The sequence below is a fragment of the Salvelinus alpinus genome, chromosome 12, assembly GCF_045679555.1.
Source record: "Salvelinus alpinus chromosome 12, SLU_Salpinus.1, whole genome shotgun sequence".
Lineage (NCBI taxonomy): Eukaryota > Metazoa > Chordata > Actinopteri > Salmoniformes > Salmonidae > Salvelinus > Salvelinus alpinus.
Window position 1 is genome coordinate 27,344,798 of NC_092097.1, and position 27,360 is coordinate 27,372,157.

Here is a 27,360-nt window from a genome sequence, read left to right on the forward strand (position 1 = left end):
ACATAAATAGTAATTCAGTTTTAATGCAGATATGCAACAGCTGAGGCCCAATTCACAGAGAGACAAAGACTATCTTCTGTTCTGACATATTTCCAACTTAACCTTCTTCAAAGTGTACTTTACCAATAAAGTATTGCTGAATGTGTTTTCATAGCAGAACTATTTACATGGTTTCTCTTAACATTCCCTCCACATCATACCTCCACCCGTGCTCTCACACCACCCACACCAACCCCGGCGCCGAAAAGAGATGGCCGCCTCGCTTCGTGTTCCTTGGAAAATATGCAGTATTTTGTTTTTTTACGTGTTATTTCTTACATCGGTACCCCGGGTAATCTTAGGTTTCATTACATACAGTCGGGAGGAACTACTGAATATACGATTAACGTCAACTCATCATCGTTCCTACCAGGAATATGACTTTCCCGAAACGGATCCAGTGTTTTGCCTTCCACCCAATACAATGGATCTGATCCCAGCCGGCGACCCTGTGCGACGCCGAAAAAGGGGAAAACGAGGCGGTCTCGTGGTCAGGCTTCGGAGACGGGCACATCGCGCTCCACTCCCTAGCATACTACTCGCCAATGTCCAGTCTCTTGACAATAAGGTTGATGAAATCCGAGCACGGGTAGCATTCCAGAGAGACATCAGGGATTGCAACGTGCTCTGCTTCACGGAAACATGGCTAACTCAAGGGACGCTAACGGAGTCGGTGCAGCCAGCTGGTTTCTTCATGCATCGCGCCGACAGAAACAAACATCTTTCCGGTAAGAAGAGGGGCGGGGGGGTATGCCTTATGATTAACGAGAAGTGGTGTGATCATCATAACAACACACAAGAACTCAAGTCGTTCTGTTCACCTGATCTAGAACTCCTCACAATCAAATGTCGACCGCATTATCTACCAAGGGAATTCTCGTCAATCATAATCACAGCCGTATACATTCCCCCCCAAGCAGACACATCGATGGCCCTGAACGAACTTTATCTGACTCTTTGTAAACTGGAAACCACACACCCTGAGGCTGCATTCATCGTAGCTGGGGATTTTAACAAGGCTAATCTAAAAACAAAACTCCCTAAATTCTATCAGCATATCGATTGTGCTACCAGGGCTGGAAAAACACTAGACCATTGTTATACTAATTTCCGCGACGCTTATAAGGCCCTCCCCCGCCCCCCTTTCGGAAAAGCTGACCACGACTCCATTTTGTTGATTCCAGCCTACAAACAGAAACTCAAACAACAAGCTCCCGCGCTCAGGTCTGTTCAACGCTGGTCCGACCAATCTGAATCCACGCTTCAAGACTGCTTCGATCACGCGGATTGGAATATGTTCCGCATCGCGTCCAACAACAATATTGACGAATATGCTGATTCGGTGAGCGAGTTCATTAGGAAGTGCATTGACGATGTCGTACCCACAGCAACGATAAAAACATTCCCAAACCAGAAACCGTGGATTGACGGCAGCATTCGCGTGAAACTGAAAGCGCGAACCACTGCTTTTAACCAGGGCAAGGTGACCGGAAGCATGACCGAATACAAACAGTGTAGCTATTCTCTCCGCAAGGCAATCAAACAGGCTAAGTCTCAGTACAGAGACAAAATCGAGTCGCAATTCAACAGCTCAGACACAAGAGGTATGTGGCAGGGTCTACAGTCAATCACGGATTACAAAAAGAAAACCAGCCCCGTCGAGGACCAGGATGTCTTGCTCCCAGACAGGCTAAACAACTTTTTTGCCCGCTTTGAGGACAATACAGTGCCACTGACACGGCCCCCTACCAAAACCTGCGGGCTCTCCTTCACTGCAGCCGAGGTGAGTAAAACATTTAAACGTGTTAACCCTCGCAAGGCTGCAGGCCCAGACGGCATTCCCAGCCGCGTCCTCAGAGCATGCGCAGACCAGCTGGCTGGTGTGTTTACGGACATATTCAATCAATCCTTATCCCAGTCTGCTGTTCCCACATGCTTCAAGAGGGCCACCATTGTTCCTGTTCCCAAGAAAGCTAAGGTAACTGAGCTAAACGACTACCGCCCCGTAGCACTCACTTCCGTCATCATGAAGTGCTTTGAGAGACTAGTCAAGGACCATATCACCTCCACCCTACCGGACACCCTAGACCCACTCCAATTTGCTTACCGACCCAATAGGTCCACAGACGACGCAATCGCAACCACACTGCACACTGCCCTAACCCATCTGGACAAGAGGAATACCCATGTGAGAATGCTGTTCATCGATTACAGCTCAGCATTTAACACCATAGTACCCTCCAAACTCGTCATCAAGCTCGAGACCCTGGGTCTCGACCCCGCCCTGTGCAACTGGGTCCTGGACTTCCTGACGGGCCGCCCCCAGGTGGTGAGGGTAGGTAACAACATCTCCACCCCGCTGATCCTCAACACTGGGGCCCCACAAGGGTGCGTTCTGAGCCCTCTCCTGTACTCCCTGTTCACCCACGACTGCGTGGCCATGCACGCCTCCAACTCAATCATCAAGTTTGCGGATGACACTACAGTGGTAGGCTTGATTACCAACAACGACGAGACGGCCTACAGGGAGGAGGTGAGGGCCCTCGGAGTGTGGTGTCAGGAAAATAACCTCACACTCAACGTCAACAAAACAAAGGAGATGATTGTGGACTTCAGGAAACAGCAGAGGGAGCACCCCCCTATCCACATCGACGGGTCAGTAGTGGAGAAGGTGGAAAGTTTTAAGTTCCTCGGTGTACACATCACGGACAAACTGAATTGGTCCACCCACACAGACAGCGTTGTGAAGAAGGCGCAGCAGCGCCTCTTCAACCTCAGGAGGCTGAAGAAATTCGGCTTGTTACCAAAAGCACTCACAAACTTCTACAGATGCACAATCGAGAGCATCCTGTCGGGCTGTATCACCGCCTGGTACGGCAACTGCTCCGCCCACAACCGTAAGGCTCTCCAGAGGGTAGTGAGGTCTGCAGAACGCATCACCAGGGGCAAACTACCTGCCCTCCAGGACACCTACACCACCCGATGTCACAGGAAGGCCATAAAGATCATCAAGGACAACAACCACCCAAGCCACTGCCTGTTCACCCCGCTATCATCCAGAAGGCGAGGTCAGTACAGGTGCATCAAAGCAGGGACCGAGAGACTGAAAAACAGCTTCTATCTCAAGGCCATCAGACTGTTAAACAGCCACCACTAACATTTAGCGGCCGCTGCCAACATACTGACTCAACTCCAGCCACTTTAAAAATGGGAATTGATGGAAATTATGTAAAAATGTACCACTAGCCACTTTAAGCAATGCCACTTAATACAATGTTTACATACCCTACATTACCCATCTCATATGTATATACTGTACTCTATATCATCTACTGCATCTTGCCATCTTTATGCAATACATGTACCACTAGCCACTTTAAACGATGCCACTTTATGTTTACATACCCTACAGTACTCATCTCATACGTATATACCGTACTCTATACCATCTACTGCATCTGCCATGCCGTTCTGTACCACCACTCATTCATATATCTTTATGTACATATTCTTTATCCCTTTACACTTGTGTGTGTGTGTAAGGTAGTAGTGTGGAATTGTTAGGTTAGATTACTGTTGGTTATTACTGCATTGTCGGAACTAGAAGCACAAGCATTTCGCTACACTCGCATTAACATCTGCTAACCATGTGTATGTGACTAATAAAATTTGATTTGATTTGATTCCTACCCTCCTCTTTCTCTTCTCTCTCTCTAGGTTGATGAATCAGGAGGATGGTGTGGACAGGACGGATGATGGCTGGATGAAGGAGAGAGTATTACCGATGGAGCGAGAGTACCAGCGTGTGTCAATATCAGGGGAGGAGAAGTGTGGGGTGAGAGCCACTTACTAAACAACTTGATTGAATAAATCCAATCACAGTCCATCCTGATTTGTGTTTTATCAAATCGATCAAATGTTATTTGTCACATGTGCCGAAAACAAGAGGTGTAGACCTTACAGTGAAATGCTTACTTACAAGCCCTTAACCAACAATGCAGATTTAAGAAAAAAAGTGTTCAAGTATTTACTCAAATAAACTGAAGTAAAAAATATATTACAAAAAAAAAATATATATATATATATTTACACTACCGTTCAAAAGTTTGGGGTCACTTAGAAATGTCCTTGTTTTTGAAAGAAAAGCAAAAAAAATTGTCCAATAAAATAACATCAAATTGATCAGAAATACAGTGTAGACATTGTTAATGTTGTAAATGACTATTGTAGCTGGAAACGGCAGATTTCTTATGGAATATCTACATAGGTGTATAGAGGCCCATTATCAGCAACTATCACTTCTGTGTTCCAATGACACGTTGTGTTAGCTAATCCAAGTTGATCATTTTAAAGGGCTAATTGATCATTAGGAAATCCTTTTGCAATTCTGTTAGCACAGCTGAAAACTGTTGTTCTGATTTAAAGAGGCAATACAACTGGCCAATAGTCATTTACAACATTAACCATGTCTACACTGTATTTCTGATCAAGTTGATGTTATTTTAATGGACAAACAATTAGCTTTTCTTTCAAAAATAATGACATTTCTAGCAGTAAAATAACAATAGTGAGGCTATATACAGGGGGTACCGGTACAGAGTCAATGTGCGGGGGCACCGGTTAGTCAAGGTAATATGTACATGTAGGTAGAGGTAAAGTGACTATGCATAGATAATAAACAGAGTAGCAGCAGCGTACATATGGGGAGTGGGGGGGGACAATGCAAATAGTCCGGGTAGCCATTTGATTAGCTGTTCAGGAGTTTCATGGCTTGGAGGTAGAAGCTGTTAAGAAGCCTTTTGGACCTAGACTTGGCGCTCCGGTACCGCTTGGGTGATCTTTCATTGTGCCACATGCTCACTATGGAAGTGAAACCAAGTCAGTCAACAAACCTATTGAAGTAAAAGAGGAGTGGGCTAGGAATGGACATGACTTCGACTTGTATTTCTTTAGACAGTTGGATATACAGGGGAGTCAGAGTAGGGAGGAGAGCGTGGTCTGGGTAGTGAACCTTGTTCTTCGGTTTGGGGACAGCAGGTGGGCTACAGTGTTACCAACTCATCCACTCTCAGGCACGTTGCAATGGCCTCTTGGTAGTGTGTGGATGTCTAATCACTGTAGACTATGTCTGACTTGTAAGGTTCTGCCTTGCCCAGGTGCCCTTCACAGACCTGGTGGATGCAGCTAAGTGTGTGGTGAAGGCCCTGTTCATCAGGGAGAAGTACATCGCTCTGTCCATGCAGAACTTCTGTAAGACCACTGCCCGAGAGCTGGGAGAGCTGGGAGAGAAACCCCTGGACCTACGTGTCTATGAGGAGATCCCTGAGACCCCTGTTGATGCAGGTATGACACACACACGCTAACACACACACCTGACACGTTGGGTATGACACACTAACACACACACCTGACACGTTGGGTATGACAAACTAACACACACACCTGACACGTTGGGTTTGACACACTAACACACACACCTGACACGTTGGGTATGACACACTAACACCTGACACGTTGGGTTTGACACACTAACACACACACCTGACACGTTGGGTATGACACACTAACACCTGACACGTTGGGTATGACACACTAACACCTGACACGTTGGGTTTGACACACTAACCTGACACGTTGGGTTTGACACACTAACACACACACCTGACACGTTGGGTTTGACACACTAACCTGACACGTTGGGTTTGACACACTAACACACACACGTTGGGTTTGACACACTAACACACACACCTGACACGTTGGGTATGACACACTAACACCTGACACGTTGGGTTTGACACACTAACCTGACACGTTGGGTTTGACACACTAACACACACACGTTGGGTTTGACACACTAACCTGACACGTTGGGTTTGACACACTAACACACACACCTGACACGTTGGGTATGACACACTAACACCTGACACGTTGGGTTTGACACACTAACCTGACACGTTGGGTTTGACACACTAACACACACACACACCTGACACGTTGGGTTTGACACACTAACACACACACCTGACACGTTGGGTATGACACACTAACACCTGACACGTTGGGTTTGACACACTAACACACACACGCCTGACACGTTGGGTATGACACACACACACACACACCTGACACGTTGGGTATGACGCACACACACACTAACACACACGCCTGACACATTGGGTATGACACACACACACACACACCTGACACGTTGGGTATGACACACACACACACACGCCTGACACGTTGGGTATGACACACACACACACCTGACACGTTGGGTATGACACACACACACACCTGACACGTTGGGTATGACACACACACGCCTGACACGTTGGGTATGACACACACACGCTAACACACACACCTGACACGATGGGTATGACACACACACACATACTAACACACACACCTGACACGTTGGGTATGGCACTAACTGAGACACACAGGCATAGCTATAGTGTTTCTGTCCCAATCTCCTTTAGCAATTGAGTTACTTTGTGAAATTGTGAATGAAAATGTTGTAATATGAATCATTGAGGTAAAATAGTATGGTCAACTTTTCTTCTTTCCCTACTGTCTCCCACAGATGCTCCAGTCCACCCCCCTGTCTCAGAGACTCACCCCTATGAAAACCAGGTCACCAAGAACATGCCTGCAGACACAGAGTACAGGTGTAAGATGGTGGATGGGGTCATGCATGTCTATACCAAGAAGAGCCCCATGGAGAAGTGAGTGTGTTTGTTTGAGTCTGCTTGTTTTCAGTTAGTTTCTAGTTGTGTGTGTGATAGGCTAATCTGGGTCTGTAGTCTGGGTCTGTATGTTTGTGGAAGAGAGAGTGGATAACTGATTGTCCATCATTTCCAGGAGTACAGAGTTGGACCTGCCCTACCCAGACCTGAAGGAGTACATCGCTGACATGAACGTCATGATGGCTCTCATCATCAACGGACCAGTGTAAGTGTTACTGGGTCTTCGCTTTAGAATCATAGCTTTAACATCAGTCACATCTGTTGGCTCTGCAGTAGAATACACTGTCTGTGTGTGTGCGTGCGTGCAGAAAGTCGTTCTGCTACCGCCGGCTGCAGTACCTGAGCTCTAAGTTCCAGATGCACATTCTGCTGAACGAGATGAAGGAGCTGGCAGCCCAGAAGCAGGTTCCTCACCGCGACTTTTACAACATTCGCAAGGTGAATGAACACCAGCACAACAACAGTCCCAACACTGGAGCACAGCATCTGCAACACGTCTATAATGCCTGCATAGTGTTCCATATCAGTTAGTCCCCCCACAATGTTGGATAGAAATGTATTTTGAAGTTTACACCAGAGCTAACTAACCCAGGCTTTTTCTTTCGTCTTTCTGGCATCCATCCTCAATGTCTCACTGTCCCTGACCCTGACTCTCTCCCCTCCCTCTGCCCCCAGGTGGACACCCACATCCACGCTTCGTCCTGTATGAACCAGAAGCACCTTTTGCGCTTTATCAAGCGGGCCATGAAGAAGTACCCTGGGGAGATAGTCCACATGGAGCACGGGCGGGGACAGACCCTCATGGAGGTGTTTGAGAACATGAACCTGACTGCCTTCGACCTGAGTGTGGACACACTGGACATGCACGCGGTGAGGAGAGGGGAGGGGAGAAGAACATTGTTAAAGAGGGATGGGTAAGAGAATTGGGGAAAACGAGTGGAACAGTAGATGTAGTGTCACCTGTCTGTTCTCAGGACCGCAACACGTTCCATCGCTTCGACAAGTTCAATGCCAAATACAACCCCATCGGGGAATCCATCCTGAGAGAGATCTTCATCAAGACAGACAACCACATCGAGGGCAAATACTTTGGCCACATGATCAAGGTCTGAAACCAGCCCATGCTACCTTAAAACAGCCAAAGAAACAGTTGTGTTTGTGTTAGTTCACCCCACATAGTAATGTACATTCATCAAGTTTTAATTTGGTACGGTTGAATAGACTGATATTAATGTATTGTTATTGTTGATGCTCCATCAGGAGGTGATGGCTGACCTAGAGGAGAGTAAGTACCAGAACGTGGAGCTGCGTCTCTCCATCTACGGCCGCTCCCGGGACGAGTGGGACAAGCTGGCCCAGTGGGCCGTCAAACACCAAGTCTACTCTGACAACGTGCGCTGGCTCATCCAAGTGCCCCGCCTCTTGTAAGTAGTGTCTGTACCTAATACAGCATCAACAAAGCAGTTACCCACATCTACCTTTAGTCAGCTTACCTGGATGTAAACCTCTCCTATTTGTGTCAAATATTATGAATGAAGGTTATGAATCTGTAAATGAGGACTATGCATGAATGTGAGTCTTCCATATTATGTGCGAGAGACGTTAACCCCCCTCTGACTGCAGTGATGTGTACCGAACCAAGAAGCAGCTGGCTAACTTCCAGGAGATGATGGAGAACATCTTCATGCCTCTGTTTGAGGTCACCATCAACCCCCGCAACCACCCTGAGCTGCACCTCTTCCTGCAGCACGTGAGGCACTCGCCCAGCAGTCCACACACACCCCAACATATCCTCAAACAGACACTTCAGATGCCATTTTCAGGGCCCTACCTCCTTCATACACTTCAGGTACTGTTTTAAAGTAACTTATCGCTGTGTTGTTAGGTGGTGGGCTTTGACAGCGTGGATGACGAGTCCAAGCCGGAGCACCACATCTTCAACATGGACAGCCCCCTGCCAGCCGACTGGACAGAGGAGGACAACCCTCCCTACTCCTACTACCTCTACTACACCTACGCCAACATGACCGTGCTCAACCACCTGCGCAGGTAGCAGGCTGCTTAACGAACCTCCGCACACAGACCGCTAGATCAATGTTTTAACAACAGAAAGGATATATGAATCACATCCAAACCTTTTAAGGATTGTTTATGAATAGGCTTTATGTTTGTTTGTATGGTGCAGGAGGCGTGGTTTCCACACGTTTGTGCTGCGCCCTCACTGCGGGGAGGCGGGGCCTGTCCACCACCTGGTGTCGGGTTTCATTCTGTCAGAGAACATCTCCCATGGGCTGCTGCTCAGGAAGGTCAGTCAGCACACATGCCGTCTCCCATAGCGACACCACACTACCATGGCAACAACACTACTGACAAATAGAGTTCAGTTCATAGGTGACCTCTGAAGGATTTGATTGGGTTTGATTGATTATTGAATTAAGTTTTGGCTTTTGGAGTTTTCTCATCCGGTTTCTTAAAGTTTTAATTTAAGAGAATTCAGGAGAACAATCAAACAGTTCCCTTGAATTCCTGCAGTTGTGCATTCAACAAGATAGACGATTGTCTCTTTCCTCTTGTCCCCAGGCCCCAGTGCTGCAGTACCTCTACTACCTGGCTCAGATTGGCATCGCCATGTCCCCCCTGAGCAACAACAGCCTGTTCCTCAGCTACCACCGCAACCCCCTGCCTGAGTATCTGGCCAGAGGCCTCATAGTCTCTCTGTCCACTGATGACCCCCTACAGTTCCACTTTACCAAGGTCAGTGCACAGTGGTGCTCTGTCAAGACACACACACAGAGACACAGACACACACACAGAGACACAGACACACACACAGAGACACAGACACACACACAGAGACACAGACACACACACAGAGACACAGACACACACACAGAGACACAGACACACACACAGAGACACAGACACACACACAGAGACACAGACACACACACAGAGACACAGACACACACACAGAGACACAGACACACACAGAGACACAGACACACACAGAGACACAGACACACACAGACACACACAGACACACACAGAGACACAGACACACACAGAGACACAGACACACACAGAGACACAGACACACACAGAGACACAGACACACACAGAGACACAGACACACACAGAGACACAGACACACACAGAGACACAGACACACACAGAGACACAGACACACACAGAGACACAGACACACACAGAGACACAGACACACACAGAGACACAGACACACACAGAGACACAGACACACACAGAGACACAGACACACACACAGACACACACAGAGACACAGACACACACAGAGACACAGACACACACAGAGACACAGACACACACAGAGACACAGACACACACAGAGACACACACACAGCCAGAGACACACACACAGCCAGAGACACACACACAGCCAGAGACACACACACAGCCAGAGACACACACACAGCCAGAGACACACACACAGCCAGAGACACACACACAGCCAGAGACAGGCAAAACCACCCATGCTACAACTATGTAACTATGGGAGCTGCAAGGGTGAGTCAGTACAGTCAATAAGTATAATTCACTTAACGTTTATTTTGTCTTTTGTGTGTGCGTTTGTGTTTGACCTCAGGAGCCCCTGATGGAGGAGTACAGCATCGCCACACAGGTGTGGAAGCTGAGCTCCTGTGACATGTGTGAGCTGGCCAGGAACAGCGTCCTCATGAGCGGCTTCTCCCACAAGGTATCCATCCGCTTCCTCTTATCTCATCTCTCTTTTTGCCCTCTTTGGTCTCTGAGCTTCCGTTTTAATTTGTCTCTTATAATGGATTAATAATGGATTTAATTCAATTAAGTTGTGCATGGCAGCCATTTTGTGCCAAGTGCTCAGCTCTGACATTCTCTCTTGTCTCCAGGCAAAGAGCTACTGGCTGGGGCCCAAATACAGCAAGGAGGGCCCTGAGAGCAATGACATCCGTCGCACCAACGTCCCGGACATCCGCGTGGCATACCGCAGTGAGACCCTGCTGGAGGAGCTCAACCTCATCACCCACGCTGTGCGCACCAAGGAGCTGGACAACATCGACGAGGAGGACACCCTCTCCATGGCCCCCGTCGGGGCAGAAGGACACTAAATCAACAACCCCACCCCGACTTCTAACCCCCCCCTCGGCCCCTCCCTGCATGACACTGAGGGGGTGCCGTATGAGTGGACTCCAGCTTGTTGTTTAACCTCTACCTCTTACCCCCTTATCCCCCTCCCACTAAGGAATTGGACTGTGCACTCGTCTCTCAGCTCTCTTGTACTAAAGCCAAGGATACAATGCTCCCTGAGTGTCCCCATCTCTCTGTCGGTGATGGGGGTGGTCAGTATGGACTCAGTCATGTTCCAGTCCCCCCTTCTCCCTCAACCCATGTTCCCTCTTCAACTCTCTCTGGTTAGCCCCTGTTTTTCCTCTCTACTTCTTGACTCCTCCCTATCTCTCTAATGCTCACTGTGAGATTTCAATCAGCATGGCCAAGGTTGGCAGGGGGAACATCCAGTGCTTGGATTATTTTCTAATACACATATGGGAGGAGAGAGACTAGCCTGAAGTCTTTTTTTTCACCTCATCTGTTCTTAGATCAGTTCAAACCAAAACTTCTGCCCTTTTGCTTGGTCATGTGACCCTGCATGGGAAAAAGGGTCCCACAGTTCAGCCTGTGATTTGTTGGCATGTTTGTACCCATCACCTATATTACACACACTGCGCAGTTTAGCTGTCCTGAAAGCTGCTTATCTTCCATCACACAGTCATTCTGCCTGAAGCTCATCTACTTTAATATCTTCACAATGAAGTAGGGAAGCAGATACAACTTAACAGAAATGTTATGAGGGCATTGTCCATGGGTCGCCTAACCTACACAACATGGACACACCTAAACAATGCATAGGTGAATGTTCCACACTACATTGTTCCAACACCCGTTGCACACTGATAGGAACAGTCACTTGTAACTTAGAGTTTCATGGAAACCGCGGTAACAAACTTCTAATGTATGGACGTACTGAGTTAAGAAAAATGGAGAAAGGACCAAATCTGTGTGGCTTAGAAGCAGAAGTCGTGCACAATTCCAGTCTGTCTGCTGCTGGGTATCTGATGGCTTTCATCCGTCTCTGTGCTTCTGGCAGGTTGTAGTGATTTATTTGCTAAATGAGTCCTCTCGGCCGGTCTCCTGATCTGAGTCAGCTCTGAATGAAATAGCAGGCAGGACATTCAGCAGCCATCAGGGCATCTGATGTACCTGACTGAGCTGTGTACCTGACTGGTCTAGTGCAAACATTCCATTAAATTAACATTAAGATCAATGTTATTTTTATTTAACAAATCACGTTAGTTATAGAATATGCAGACAAAAAGAGTAGATTTATGCTATTCCATGATGTGTACAATATACTAAATATCTAAAAAGGATATAGATACATGTGTGTATATCTAAAGAAAAGATATCAGTCTGTGGTAGAGTGGACGCTTAGAGGTGTGTATGATAAGAGATGTTAAACCACGGCGTGTTTTCCAAGCACAAGTCAAGAAGAATGTCAGGGAGGCTCCCCTGTCCCCCTACAATTACCTCAACACTCACTGTGTGTGTGTGTGTCGCTCCCACACACCCCTTGGTCTTCTAAAGAGACCAGGACAGACCCCGGGGACTGACCTCTGGGCCCACTATGTTGGTTATTAGTTATTGCATGTAGTACCTGTATGCACCAAACCAGACTTACCAGGTGAAGGCCTTACCACTGCTAGCCTGTCACTTTTCATGCCCTGCTGCAACGCCTCACTCATCAACAACAACCACAACACCTGTCCTCTTCAAGCTTAAGCATTTTTGCTGTCCTAACATCAAGGAACTGATACCAGGCTGCGTGCTGTATGTTAAAGTACTTTATCCTTTATCTACCCAGGCCTTCCAGTGAAGTGGAAGAAGCGTTTTTAGCAATGCTCTGCTTTGACTGCATTTCCACCGTGCATCTTCTGTTGTGCATGCCTGCATGGACCACTGTGTGGCCACGGGAGTGTCTGGGAAGCTGTTTAAAGTGGTCTGTAATGTGAAAAAGCAACACATGACAATCCAAGGAAGCTGTCATGTATGAAGTATGTGTGCAGTCAATGATTGTTGTTAGTTTGAGTTCTGCAAAACAAACTCAAATCCAGCTCATCACTATGGCAACGCTCAAACCATGCAGAGACATAGTTGCTTGGTTGTTATCAGCATCAAATGAACTCACCCCCATCACAGTCATGGTTTTCCTGGTCACCAATACAGATGTGATCTGTACCATAGAGATCATATTCTATGTTCTGTAAATTCATCCCCATCTCACCCAATGAGCCTTCTCTTCATCGGACCTCTTCTGTGATTCAAACTGTGGGAGTTCTATTTGTACAGTCCTATTATTTGCCAAGACTGTTCCAGCGGAATTACTGGGCCCTAGTTGTAAATGTTCACCATGCATTGCATACCATTACCTACCAGCCCATTTTAAAAACCTAAGTGTGACAAAAGCCCGATATATACGAGTAAATGTTTGAGAAACCAGATAATTTAGGACAAGCTGAACATGGGGATGGATTTAATATATAAAGTGTATTTTTTTAAAGGCTATGGAAATAAAAGGTTTATATAAACAGTATATCAATATCTAGATCACAAACGGGAAGTTTCGTTGCTGTAGATCATTTTAAACTGCCCTTGTTTAAGCAGAAAGATGTATTTTGTCATTATTATTGGCCTTGTCTTTCACTAGATTTACAATTGGACTCAATATTTCCATGTATATTCTTTTATTATTTATTATTTTAATAGTTTTTCTGGTGTTCTTGTTGATTGTGTTAGGGCTGTTGAAGTCTGTTAAGTATTCCATGTAGCTCTCTCTCAGTAGAGTATTGAGTGAAGTTGATCAAGTTAACTAGGGTTATTTGGAGGGGCCTTCAGCAATGGTAGGACCCAGAGCCATAATGGGTATCCTCTCTGACATTTAACTCAGCCAGAGCTGCCTATGTAATCTGGCTGTACATTCACACCTAAACATCCACTCAAACACTGTAATCCTTCCCACAGACATACAGCCATAGACTGGAACACTGTTAAAAAACAAGCAACCGTTTAGTACAACTTTTGATTTGATTCTTTGAAATCGTATTTTGCAGGGAATTAGAGGATGCATGTATGATTTGAAGGGTTTGTGTCTCATGTGGAGTAGGATGTGTGTAGTTACTTGATAAAGGATCAGACATCCATGTTTAGATCCAGGTGTGGCTCACTGAGGGACCCAACAACTTCGTTGACCTTACCTTTTCATGTCCATCCATTTCAGATTGTCCATCAGAGAGTTCACAGATCTATTCTTTCAGAACCTCACTAACTCCAGTTGTTGGTCTCCATCTGTACAATCAGTTTAGTATCTTTGCTTGTTTATAAACTACAATGCTAGGGAACCTGTTGGTCCTACTGTAGGGTACCATAGACCATACTTTGTATCAAACTTCACTAAGGACTGCCATATGTATTTCTGTTCCAATCGAAAGAGCACACAAACAAAGTTGGAAGACATAAGTCAAATGCTGTTTGTTTTCTTGCCCTGTGTTCAGTAGTGCAAAGAGTCTTGGGCAGTAGTGATATACAGTGTGTTGTCATCACAGAACACAAACCAATTAATCAGTCAATCATCACACTGCGAGTTTTGTTTTTTGTTCAATTGATTTTCTCATCGAAAAATCGCCTAGTATTCTTTTCACTTCATTATGTTTAATACAAAGAGTTTGTTGACTTGTGATTATTTTGTGCCTCCATTCATTCATTCTTTTAGACATGTGGATGTTTTTCCATTAAAGGTTCTCTGCACATGTCTTCTATTATTGACATGGTTTTCATTGTCTTTCATTTGTTTGTCTATTGTAGTCACTATCATGACTTTAAATGAATGCCAATGTTTTACATTTACTCAAATGCTTCTGATATGGTACATGTGTAACGTCTGAAATGAAATAAAGCATGTTTATTAATCTAACGTGTTGTGTCCTACATCATTCATTCAGTTGTTGGCTGGTGTCATTCAGCTAATTTACTTAAGTCAAATAATACAAGTGATTTATGTGGATAGACAGATCCAACATTGAGATACATGATTAGTTTACAGAGATACAGACTGACTTACTTGATGATTTTATGTCATGTGATTTACATGTCCATACATATCACTACCAAAATAAAATATATATCAATTGATTACATTTCAGATACATCAACAACAAGATACATAAAGTATAACACTTAACATAAATTAATACATGTATAAATGGTGACTTGAATAAACTAATCAAGATCAATCATAGAATCAAGTGGCATCAACACTGGTTTGATACAATACATATGGTAAAAATATTTAAGTTAAAACAGTTGATACAGAATATATATAGAGAGAATCTGTCTTTAAGTATTGGATCTTATCAAATGCACAAATAGTATTTTTTACTAAATGTAACTAACACTAGAGCTTTGATGCGTCCGCCCTACATACTTCTAACACAACTCCGCTTACTTTGTGTTTTCAGTGGATATAATCAGTATTTTCTCTACTGCAGCGCGGAAATTTGTAGCTTGAAGCTCAAGGGTTGAAACTTCATGTCCCGACTTGTCTGTGACTCTCTGGTCATCTTGTCTTCTCCCGTCCTAAGGCTCTATGGGCCTTACCTCACTGGCAAGCTGGAGTGGAAAGGAAAAACAAATCAGTTTGTTACCTGTCATGTACAAGAATATAAATCAACAGTTGTACTGCTATTGATAGTGTGGTGTGGGACTTACAGCCATGGCAGACTTGATGTTCTGGAGCTGGAAGAAGACCCGCCCCCCCTCCTCAGGACACACAATCTTCAGCTCCTCTCTTGTCATCCCCAGGAGCATGGAACCACTCAGCACACCCAGACAGCGCACCGTGCTGAGAGAGAGGGAGGAATGAACAAATCATGGAAAAGAGATACTTATCCTGTAATTTTCTCATGCTCACTTTATAACTACTGTAGTCAATCACATGTATGCCTACAGAGATCAATAATCTATAGTTAATGTGATTGGTAGTTTGAGTGCTCTTACATTTTACTGAAGCCCTTGTACTCCAGCCAGGCCTTCACTTGGTCAGGCTTGGACCTCTTGGTTAGGGAGGGAGGACCACTGGTTTCCTAACGGGGGGGATAAAGTATTGATAATTACACACTAATACAGTGCACTAAACACATGGAGCTCGATTCAGACTTAGGAAATCTATTCCTTTTTTATGTGTTTTGATTGACGCACTTCTCAGTATTTGGTATTCAGACTTACACTATATATACAAACGTATGTGGACAACCCTTCAAATTAGTGGATTTGGGTATTTCAGCCACACCCATTGCTAACAGGTGTATAAAGCCGAGCACACAGCCATGCAATCTCCATAGACAAACATTGGCAGTAGAATGGCCTTACTGAAGAGCTCATTGACTTTCAATATGGCACCGTCATAGGATGCCACCTTTCCAACAAGTCAATTTATCACATTTCTTCCCTGCTAGTTGTGCCCCAGTCAACTGTAAGTGCTGTTAGTATGAAGTGGAAATGTCTAGGAGCATCAACGGCTCAGCCGTGAAGTGGTAGGCCACACAAGCTCACAGAACACGACCACCGAGTGCTGAAGCACATAGTGCGTAAAAATTGTCTGTCCTACTTTGCAATATTTCTTACCGAGTTCCAAACCGCCTCTGGAAGCAACATCAGCACAAGAACTGTTCGTCGGGAGCTTCATGAATTGGGTTTCCATGGCCCAGCAGCAGCACACAAGCAGAAGATCGCCATGCGCAATGCCAAGCGTTCGCTGGAGTGGTGTAAATCTCGCCGCCATTGGACTCTGGAGCAGTGAAAACGTGTTCTCTGGGGTGATGAATCACGCTTCACCATCTGGCAGTCTGATGGACAAATCTTGGTTTGGAAGATGCCAGGAAAACTCTACCTGCCCCAATGCATAGTGCCAACGGTAAAGTTTGGTGGAGGAGGAATAATGGTCTGGGGCTGTTTTTCATGGTTTTGGCTCCTTAGTTCCAATGAAGAGAAATCTTAACGCTACAGCATACAATGACATTCTAGACGATTGAGTGCTTCCAACTTTGTGGCAACAGTTTGGGGAAGGCCCTTTCTTATTTCAGCATGACAATGCCCCCGTGCACAAAGAGAGGTCCATACAGAAATGGTTTGTCAAGATCAGTGTGGAATAACTTGATTGGCCTGCACAGAGCCCTGACCTCAACCCCATCAAACACCTTTGATATGAATTGGATCGCAGACTGCGAGCCATGCCTAATCGCCCAACATTAGTGCCCAACCTCACTAATGCTCTTGTGGTTGAATGGCAGCAAGTCCCTGCAGCAATGTTCCAACATCTAGTGGAAAGCCTTCCCAGAAGAGTGGAGGTTGTTATAGCAGCAGAGGGGGGACCAACTCCATATTAATGCCCATGATTTTAGTATGACTAGCAGGTGTCCACATACTTTTGGTCATGTAGTGTACCTACATGACCAAAACAAGCTTTTTGGGAGTAAAAACCTGAGAAATGCCTGGGCATATAATTAAAACATTCTAGAGTGCATAAATCAACTAGGTAGGTTGAGCCAAATGTCATCCCCGTAAATTGTGTGAACATACAATTAAAATTGGGAATAACGGCAGAGCTATTTATAGCCTAATTCACTGTGGAAAATGGGCCGAAATACATGTCATGTTGACATGAATTATAGTTTGCTTACATATGACTGGCTTCACATTCGTCGCCAGCGATAAGGAAAAATCATCTAAAACATAGGTAATTACAATCCCCTTCTCCAAACAGATAACTAATTTGCCTAACTCTTATCAATGTATACATTACAGTGCATGGAGAATGGCGTTATTTCTTTCTGAAATAGTAGATGTTTTTTCACTTGGAACTGACAGGTGCTTAACCGTATTCATGGTTCCTCGCGAGTAAAGGTGTTGGAATTATTAGGGAATTAAGTCAAGGTCAGAATAGGTGTATCTGTAGACACACCTCTGCCACCTCCATTTCTGTGATCACCTCCCCAAACTAATATCTGGCGGTCACATGCATTTCCTCATGCTTCAGATGAAGGTCAGAATACGCAGAGAGAAAGTGAATAAGGGAAAGGGAAATAAATTTCCATTTACGCAGGCGTAACACGGGTCTGAGTTCCCCACATGGAGCAAACACAACATAATAACACACAGCAGGCTTTCCACTATCAAGTGTTGCTGAGTGTTGGGGTATCTTGCCTGCTTTTCCTGCTCCTTGTCCACTGACTCCAGTATGTTGTTGGGCACAAAGCCCTGCTCCCCTCTGTCGCTCCTTACTTTCCACCATTTCTTGGACATGTCCAGTAGCTGTGGAAGCACAGAGCACACACACGCTTCTGTCAAAACCTTCTCTTGGGCGGGCAGACAGACAGCAGACAGACAGACAGACAGAAAGGCAGGCAGGCGGCATGCAGGCAGACTTCAAAGTGCTGTTGACATGTAGTGGTGTTGATGAGGCTCACCTGAACCACTTCTCCCTTGGAGATGCTCAGCTCTCTGTTGTTCCTTGCAGTGAAGTCATACATCACACGCATGTAACTGGGGTTTAGCTCATCTGGACTGAAAACACATACATAGAACTGTAGACACACACAGAACAACATGTATCCATAATGCTTCCATGGCTTTTAAATAGTTTATAATTGTTTCTTAATGCATACCGTGATGGTGGAGGCTTCCATTGGGCCGAACTCTACAGGGGAACATTTTGAAAGAACTTATCGAAAGAAACCTTATTGAAACTACCCAGCCTATAGAGAACTATAAGATGCAGCTCACTGGGTATTTACCTTTTCAGGGGTGGAGAATGGACTCTGACTCTGATTCTGACTCTGCTGCCTACTCTCAGGTTCTCTCTTCTCTGGCTCTCTCCCTGGGGGAGAGTGGGTCACCTCTGGGGGCTGCCAACCATCGTAGAACTCCAGAGTGTAGGTAGGGATGTCCTCGTCATCCTCGGGCCATTTTGTACTGGTAACCAATCAGGGACATAGGAACACATTGTCAAAATGTATGAAAGTACATTTGTATGCACAGAGCACCCCTGACTGACAGTAACTCCCCCAATTCCCTGATAGTCTACTAATCACTGATTCTCACCTGGGGATGTTCCAGGCGTCTCCCAGTGATTGCCACAGCTGGTCCTCCTCAGGGGTGGCTTCCTCACTCAGCAGACGGATACACGCAGGCTCCAGCAGGGGCGCAACGATGGTGGGGGGCAGCTCCTCAGGGCAGTGGGACACCACCTGGAGGAGGGAGGGGGTAGAGGAAGTGGTGGGAAACAAGCGCACAGAACTCATTGATGGGAAGTTATCATACACTGTCAATTATTTGCTCATATAATCAAATGGGACAGAAGGTAGGCTGGTTCAAAACATAACGTTGAAAAAGATGATCATGTGTGAAGCCCTTTGTTGAAAACAAAGATGGAGTAAGCAGTAGGAGTAACTTACAAATGCCAGGGTGGAGAAGAGGCAGTGGACGAATTCCGGAGCGTTGGGATTACTAATCTTTCCATTGAGCTCCCCCTATCCCAGTGAACAGACCAAAGGTACTGGATTAAGCTCTCATATTAAATGAATAGCATTTATTAAATCATGAGTCGACAACAACAAAATAACAGAGATATTTGAATACACACCAGAAGGTTGAACCCGTATTTGATTTTGTGAAGACAGGTTTTAAACTCCTCTGCTGGTGGCATGCCGTCAATGCCTCGGAAATGAAACAAATGGCATCAAAAAACTCAAACCTTAGACCATAGTTTTCCCAATGTCATCTTGCACCTGAATATGGGATATCGCAGGGGTTAAATAATGGGTACAAGTTTTGGTAACCTAACTAACCCTGACCCTAACCCTAGCTTCATGTCCACACCCCAGCTCAAGCCTTACCCTATCCATTACCCTGACCCTAACCCTAGCTTCATGTCCACACCCCAGCTCAACCCTTACCCTATCCATTACCCTGACCCTAACCCTAGCTTCATGTCCACACCCCAGCTCAAGCCTTACCCTATCCATTACCCTGACCCTAACCCTAGCTTCATGTCCACACCCCAGCTCAACCCTTACCCTATCCATTACCCTGACCCTAACCCTAGCTTCATGTCCACACCCCAGCTCAACCCTTACCCTATCCATTACCCTGACCCTAACCCTAGCTTCATGTCCACACCCCAGCTCAAGCCTTACCCTATCCATTACCCTGACCCTAACCCTAGCTTCATGTCCACACCCCAGCTCAACCCTTACCCTATCCATTACCCTGACCCTAACCCTAGCTTCATGTCCACACCCCAGCTCAAGCCTTACCCTATCCATTACCCTGACCCTAACCCTAGCTTCATGTCCACACCCCAGCTCAACCCTTACCCTATCCATTACCCTGACCCTAACCACCATTACCCTAACACTTACTTTGGTTTATCATACCTTTATTCTACTTTTCTCTTTGGACACATACAGTAGCTCTGGCCCAATTTAACCACTGCTGTAGCCTTTTTTGGAATAAGGGGAAATACATTTCTAAATCACCTTTATCCTTGTTCTTCTTCTTTTTTTTCTTTTTTTTCATCTCGGCTTTGGCTGCTGTAGCAGCGACTTGGCCCATAAATATCTCAATATCATTGAAAATATGATTCAAGATGTCCTGTGGAAAAAACAAGAAAATGTTGTACAATATTCATATGCAACCCACTAAAAGTACCTTAAGCAATCGTCCACAGTACTGCTAACATGAATAATATATTGATAGAGGCAGAGTACTGACCACATTCCTATCAGTCTCTGCGTATGGGCGTGGATGAGAGACAGGGGTTGTCTCGGGCTTGTCCTCCATAAAGAGGGGTTGGACTGGGGTTTCCTTCCTGTGAGGAGGTGGCTCTTCTCTGGGCATGGGCGGTGTAGGTGTAGGTGTAGGTGTAGGTGTAGGTGTAGGTGTAGGTGTAGGTGTAGGTGTAGGTGTAGGAACTTCATCTATTGAACACACACATTGATAAATGTTTTCAAGATATTTGGCATCACCTTGACTAAAGCTATTCATCTGTCATTAACACTGGAAACAAACCCTTGACCAAATCGTTTCAGGGTTTCTTACAGTGATCTAAACAAGCTCACAACCGTAGTCCTCTTGATCAATGGTTTCCAATGACTACAGAGGTATTTTGGGTTGGAGCATGCCATTGACTTACCATAGTCCGGAGCGCTCCATTGAGCTGAGGGTTCTTCTGGAGGAGTCCATTCTCTCTGCTCAGGGGGTGGGCCAGTTTTCTGAAGATTCCTAACAATTTGATGGCCAGACATAACTTCTAGATTGCCCCTGCTAGAGAGGAGAAGAGGTTTACCCAGGGAAAATGAGCATATACTGTGATAACCTACAGTAAACCACCAATTTATACGCATTTGTAGACTGTTGTTACCTGTTGTTGCTGTGATTGCTAACGTCATCTCTCTGGTGAGGGAGTGCTCTCTCTAGGTCCCGTTTTATGAAATCGGCCTGAAATTAATCACCAACATCCATTTAAAACCCTTTTGAAAGATGAGAGTAACATAATGATCATAATACAGGCTGGTGACAAGCTCAGGGATAAATAACAGTCTCCTCACCCTGAGGTCCTCACACTGGAACATGAAGACACTGGTGGTCCTCTTGCTGCGGTCCTTGACGGTTGCGGTCAGCAGGGAATTGTACACACAGCTGTCCATCACAGCCTTCAGCTCCACAATGCTGCTCAGAGGCAGGGACTCCAGCTCCTCCTAAACCCCACACAGGGAGAGGGGAGAGGGGGAGAGGGGAGGATGGGGAGAAGGGAGGAGGGGGAGATGATAAGAGAATAGTAGGTCATGAATCAGAACTGATAGAGATTTTTAAGCCATCTGTACATTTTAAAAGGCAAAGAGAAATGTAAAACGACAAACAGAAACCATAGCTATTACTGCCTGTATGTTGTGTACAGCCTGTATGTTGTGTTGTGTACAGTATGTATATTGTGTTGTGTGCAGCCTGTATGTTGTGTACAACCTGTATGTTGTGTTGTGTACAGTATGTATGTTGTGTACAGTATGTATTTTGTGTTGGGTACAGTATGTATGTTTTCTTGTGTATAGTATGTATGTTGTGTTCTGTACAGTATGTATGTTTTCTTGTGTATAGTATGTATGTTGTGTTGTGTACAGTATGTATGTTGTGTACAGTATGTATTTTGTGTTGTGTACAGTATGTATTTTGTGTTGTGCACAGTATGTATCTTGTGTTCTGTACAGTATGTACACTACCGTTCAAAAGTTTGGGATCACTTAGAAATGTCCTTGTTTTTGAAAGAAAAGCTATTTTTTTGTCCATTAAAATAACATCAAATTGATCAGATATACAGTGTAGACATTGTTAATGTTGTAAATGACTATTGCAGCTGGAAACGGCAGATTCTTAATGGAATATCTACATAGGCGTACAGAGGCCCATTATCAGCAACCATCACTCCTGTGTTCCAATGGCACGTTGTGTTAGCTAATCCAAGTTTATAATTTTAAAAGGATAATTGATCATTAGGAAACCCTTTTGCAATTACATTAGCACAACTGAAAACTGTTGTTTTGATTAAAGAAGCAATAATACTGGCCTTCTTAAGACTCGTTGAGTATCTGGAGCATCATCATTCGTGGGTTCGATTACAGGCTCAAAATGGCCAGAAACAAAGAACTTTTTTCTGAAACTCATCAGTCTATTCTTGTTCTGAGAAATTAAGGCTATTCCATGCAAGAAATTGCCAAGAAACTGAAGATCAATGTTTAACCATCTAGCGTTCAGTGAAATAACAACACAATGTCAAATACAGGTAGCCTAGTCAAATAATAAACAGCCAATCACATTAACCGTTACTCTCTCGCGGGAAACCTTCACTGTTGTGCAGACATTTAAAAATTAAACATGACAATTTGAAAAATAAGCCAGTTTTCTGAGCGAGAATAAAGACAACTTTCGAGTAGTGAGACATGTATAAAAGCAACAGATACCATTAATAAGAAGGGGCTAGAAGTGTCTTATATGGTGAGTAACTGAGTGGCTAGGACAGGCAAGCCCCATACTATTGTGGAGGACTTAATTCTTCCTGCTGCCTGGGATATGGCTGGGACAATGCTGGGGGAAAGGCCAAAAAAACTATACAGACAATGCCTTCATCAAACAACACTGTTTCACGGAGCATCTGTTACACGGCAGGAGATGTTTCGAAACAATTACTGCTTCGCATACAAGCCAGTGAACTATATGCGTTACAGCTGGATGAGTCAACAGACGTGGCGGGCCTGGCACAGCTCCTGGTATATGTCCATTGCTTTTATGGGGGGTCAATTAAGGAAGACATCCTCTTCTGCAAATCACTGGAAACCAGGACAACATGATAGGATATTTTTAAAGTACTGGACAGCTTTGTGACATCAAATGGACTTTGGTGGTCAAGATGTGTTGGTATCTGTACTGATGGCGCAAAAGCTATGACAGGAAGACATAGTGGAGTAGTAACGCGCGTGCAAGCAGTTGCCCCCGACGCCACTTGGGTACACTGTAGCATCCACCTAGAGGCTCTTGCTGCCAAGGGAATGCGTGACAGCGTGAAAGACGTTTTGGACACTACAGTGAAAATGGTTAACTTTGTTTAAGCAAGCCCCTGAACTTTTGTGTATTTTCTGCATTATACAATGATATGGGCAGCGACCATGTAACACTTTTACAACATACAGAAGTGCGCTGGTTATCAAGGGGCAAACTATTGACACGTTTTTTTAATAGAGAGACGAGCTTAAAGTTGTATTTACTGACCATAATTTTCACTTGTCTGACCGCTTGCATGATGACGAGTATCTCACACGACTGGCCTATCTGGGTGATGTTTTTCGCCTGAATGATCTGAGTCTAGGATTACAGGGACTCTCCGCAACTATATTCAATGTGCGGGACAAAATTGAGGCTATGATTAAGAAGTTGGAGCTCTTCTCTGTCTGCATTAACGAGGACAACACACAGGTCTTTCGATCATTGTATGATTTTTTGTGTGCAGATGAACTCAAGCTTACGGACAATGTCAAATGTGATATAGTGAAGCACCTGAGTGAGCTGGGTGCGCAATTACGTAGGTACTTTACCAAAACGGACGACACAAACATCTGGCTTCGTTATCCCTTTCACGCCCTGCCTCCAGTCCACTTACCAATATCTGAACAAGAGAGCCTCATCGAAATTGCAACAAGCGGTTCTGTAAAAATGTAATTTAATCAGAAGCCACTGCCAGATTTCTGGATAGGGCTGCGCTCAGAGTTTTTTGCCTTTGCAAATCGTGCTGTAAGGACACTGATGCCCTTTGCAACCACGTACCTATGTGAGAGTGGATTCTCGGCCCTCACTAGCATGAAAACTAAATACAGGCACAGACTGTGTGTGGAAAAGGATTTAAGACTGAGACTCTCTCCAATACAACCCAACATTGCAGAGTTATGTGCATCCTTTCTAGCACCCCCTTCTCATTAACCTGTGGTGAGTTATTCACAATTTTCATGGAACAAATAAGGTTTTATATGTAAGATGGCTAAATAAAGAGCAAAATCATTGATTATTATACTATTATTATTAGTGCCCTGGTCCTATAAGAGCTCTTTGTCACTTCCCACGAGCCGGGTTGTGACAAAAACTCACACTCATTCTTATGTTAAATAAATGTATTGTATAGTGTGTGTGTGTGTGGCAGGCTTACAATGATGGCAAAAAACAACATTTGACAGTGCGCTGACCCTGGTGCTAGAGGGGGTACACAGCTGGAGTTGAATGTTTGAAGGGGTATGAGACTATAAGAAGTTTGGGAACTACTGCTCTAGAACACTTAATATCTGCTAGTGAACTATGGATATAGCTTTGCCCACCCAATGTTTTAGTGTCAAGTGTAAAGTGTATGCACCAACCTTGGTCTCGATGTCTGTTAGCAGCAGGTTCCCATCCCGCACCTCCAGGACCATGTCCTGCCCCCACACCCTACCCATCCCATCCAGTATATTCAGCCTCTCAACACAGTCATTCACATCACGCACATCCTCACCATCCAGGTCACAGGTGAACAGATGCTGGAGAACAGACACAGGGTTTATACATGCATATGATATCACAGAAATAGCTGAGTATCTATTGTGATCAAAGGCAGACCATTATCATGGCCAGATGATTAGCATAGTAAAATCATCATATTGGATAAACCAAAACAATACCTCTACTCTATGATGGAATTTGTCCATAATCTTGGTGATAGAGTCTGCATACTCCTTCCTCTGCACTGATGGGATACATGGAATGATTAACCCGTTATGCATGGTTGCTTTTCACAAAACAATCTATAATAAACAATGCTTTAGGTAACCAGTTTCAACTGCTCAAGGTCAATAGTCAATGTTAATGGTCATGTTTTCTCTTTACTTACTATATATTGACTTGGCACTTGGTCTGGACAGATTTGATATCTGTGATGACCGATCGTCCACTGAATAGCCACTGCCAGAAGAAAATTGAGAGAAAAGCATGATATAGATTCAATTTCAGAGACAGAATATACAAGAGTTAAGAAGAGAAAGAAACATAAACGGGTTATAGCCACAATGCAAGCACACAAGAGAACACCTACTTGGACTGGATGGACTGGACAGATCCTGCATAACTGCTAGAGTCAGAGCCATAGGGATTGTTAGTCCTGTACATCCTTAAACACCTTGGTCACACAACTGTAACACAAGGAGACATCGATACAGTAAAGACACAAGAACACTCCAGCACAACCTCAACCACAAGAGCGTAATACAACTACTGCTGCAATTGCAACTGGTACTTAATTTCACATTATTGGCTAGTGATAGAGTAACATAAAACCCTCACCTGTGATTGTTGTTATTGTCATGACTATATTCATTTGATTTGATACAGGATGTGCTATGAATGAGTAACATCAGACTCCAGAGCTGAGCTGAACCATGAGGACAAACCTTTAGTCGTCACACCTCATAACCCCTAGTGTTAATCATTCATTATGTTATTACAGGCAGTACAGCGGACTGTATGTATAGCCTAAAGACCATGTTTAGACATTTACAGTATATTAGTTATGTACTATTGCAATTTTTCCCAAAGGAAACAACAACTTGAAACCAGAAACCTCAAAGCTCTGTGAACTTCTGTGATACCTTAATTTATATGATTGAGGTGTGCAAACACACATGAGCAGTGCAAACAACAAATGTTAATGACATTTTCCATCCACCCTATTAGTTGAAACGAAAGCAACACAAGCGGCTGAAAATGTTGATATTGTTTGAAGTAAAGTCAAACATTGATCCGTTAAGCATTAATAAATGACAAAAGATGGTTTATCCTGGTTTATTATGGGTTAGCTATGGATTTGACACCTAGCAACACATCATATTTTTATCATCAAATCCCAACCCTAATTAGGGCTAGCTATGTACATAGTTTCAAGATAAGTCAGCTTACAGCAGGTAAAGGGGGCCTATATGCTGTATAAATAAGCATTTGAGATACTCATACACTAACTCAGCTATATTAAAAAATGGTTTAAATCAACACTGGACTCATTACCTGATCAAACTCTCACCAGGAAAAACACTGAAAAAAAACACAGGACAACCTATGGTTTATAGATGTTACAGGTACCTTACCTGTTGTATCCGGCAATGTATTTTCTGTGTTATTTGTTGTGGATAAATGTATTTGTCTCTTCTACTTCAAAGCCGATACCACTCATATTTCAGGCCTGGGTTTTTATTGCGGAACAAATACCTCCAAGATTTAGTTCCACATAAAAGACAAGGGCAAAGTCCAGAGTCAAGAGCACATTGATCCAATAGAGGGACAGCACTCAATAAGGTGTTACTGTTGAGACAAATTCCTTATGGGAGAAGATGACAGAAATGTAGACGTTTATTATACTCAGCTCCAGGGCAGTGGTTGTGGGTGTGGCTGGTATTCATGACGGCATCCCCACAGAGCAAAGGTCTCTGTCAGGGAGGGATCCTTGACTAGCCCATACAGACTCCTGTAAATCACTCCTGTTGTCAACCAGTTGTGAGTATGATAGCAGTTACCAGACTATTTTAGAGTCAGTTGGGACCAAAATGGAGATATGAAATGTGGTTCAAAGTTTATACATCTTCTAAACATACACCGTGTGGCACACTATAAGCTTTGGCTTATCACTAACCACAGTACCCTTACATTCTGCAGGCCTTCAACTGTCCCACACCACTCTATAGTAGCTCAAAATGTAAGTTTCCTACAAGTCACTTCTCTGATTGTTTGCCCATGTGTGACGACAGTGTGAGGATGCAATGTGGGTGTGATGATAGTGGAACAGAAGTGTGAACATGAGCAGTGTGGTTTCTCTCATTTC

At 44.5% G+C, this 27,360-nt stretch overlaps 2 protein-coding genes across 6 annotated transcripts in view; one reads left to right on the forward strand and one right to left on the reverse strand.

Moving 5' to 3' along the window:
* Positions 1 to 14,838, forward strand: part of LOC139535805 (AMP deaminase 2-like) — a 66,133-nt gene extending 51,295 nt beyond the window's left edge. For all 5 annotated transcript variants that reach the window (XM_071335616.1, XM_071335614.1, XM_071335615.1 and 2 more), the window contains 14 exons: positions 3,757 to 3,874; positions 5,196 to 5,382; positions 6,635 to 6,776; positions 6,913 to 7,002; positions 7,106 to 7,235; positions 7,473 to 7,667; positions 7,772 to 7,903; positions 8,058 to 8,221; positions 8,421 to 8,547; positions 8,683 to 8,846; positions 8,983 to 9,103; positions 9,378 to 9,551; positions 10,420 to 10,530; positions 10,703 to 14,838. In XM_071335616.1, coding sequence (XP_071191717.1) covers positions 3,757 to 3,874; positions 5,196 to 5,382; positions 6,635 to 6,776; positions 6,913 to 7,002; positions 7,106 to 7,235; positions 7,473 to 7,667; positions 7,772 to 7,903; positions 8,058 to 8,221; positions 8,421 to 8,547; positions 8,683 to 8,846; positions 8,983 to 9,103; positions 9,378 to 9,551; positions 10,420 to 10,530; positions 10,703 to 10,921 — 2,074 coding nt within the window. In that variant the 3' untranslated portion in view covers positions 10,922 to 14,838. The remainder of the gene's footprint in view (positions 1 to 3,756; positions 3,875 to 5,195; positions 5,383 to 6,634; positions 6,777 to 6,912; positions 7,003 to 7,105; positions 7,236 to 7,472; positions 7,668 to 7,771; positions 7,904 to 8,057; positions 8,222 to 8,420; positions 8,548 to 8,682; positions 8,847 to 8,982; positions 9,104 to 9,377; positions 9,552 to 10,419; positions 10,531 to 10,702) is intronic.
* On the reverse strand, positions 14,812 to 27,004 carry LOC139535807 (epidermal growth factor receptor kinase substrate 8-like protein 3). The gene is made up of 20 exons (XM_071335620.1): positions 26,630 to 27,004; positions 25,585 to 25,681; positions 25,384 to 25,454; positions 25,175 to 25,239; positions 24,875 to 25,033; positions 21,530 to 21,679; positions 21,343 to 21,419; positions 21,115 to 21,245; positions 20,694 to 20,899; positions 20,459 to 20,573; positions 19,564 to 19,637; positions 19,376 to 19,450; positions 19,023 to 19,168; positions 18,716 to 18,893; positions 18,587 to 18,618; positions 18,389 to 18,485; positions 18,126 to 18,233; positions 15,921 to 16,006; positions 15,633 to 15,765; positions 14,812 to 15,533 (listed from the first exon to the last, which is right to left on the reverse strand). The coding sequence occupies exons 2-20, from the start codon at positions 25,656 to 25,658 to the stop codon at positions 15,501 to 15,503; spliced, it is 2,010 nt and encodes a 669-aa protein (XP_071191721.1). The 5' UTR covers positions 25,659 to 25,681; positions 26,630 to 27,004; the 3' UTR covers positions 14,812 to 15,500.
* Positions 27,005 to 27,360: the final 356 nt, after the last annotated feature.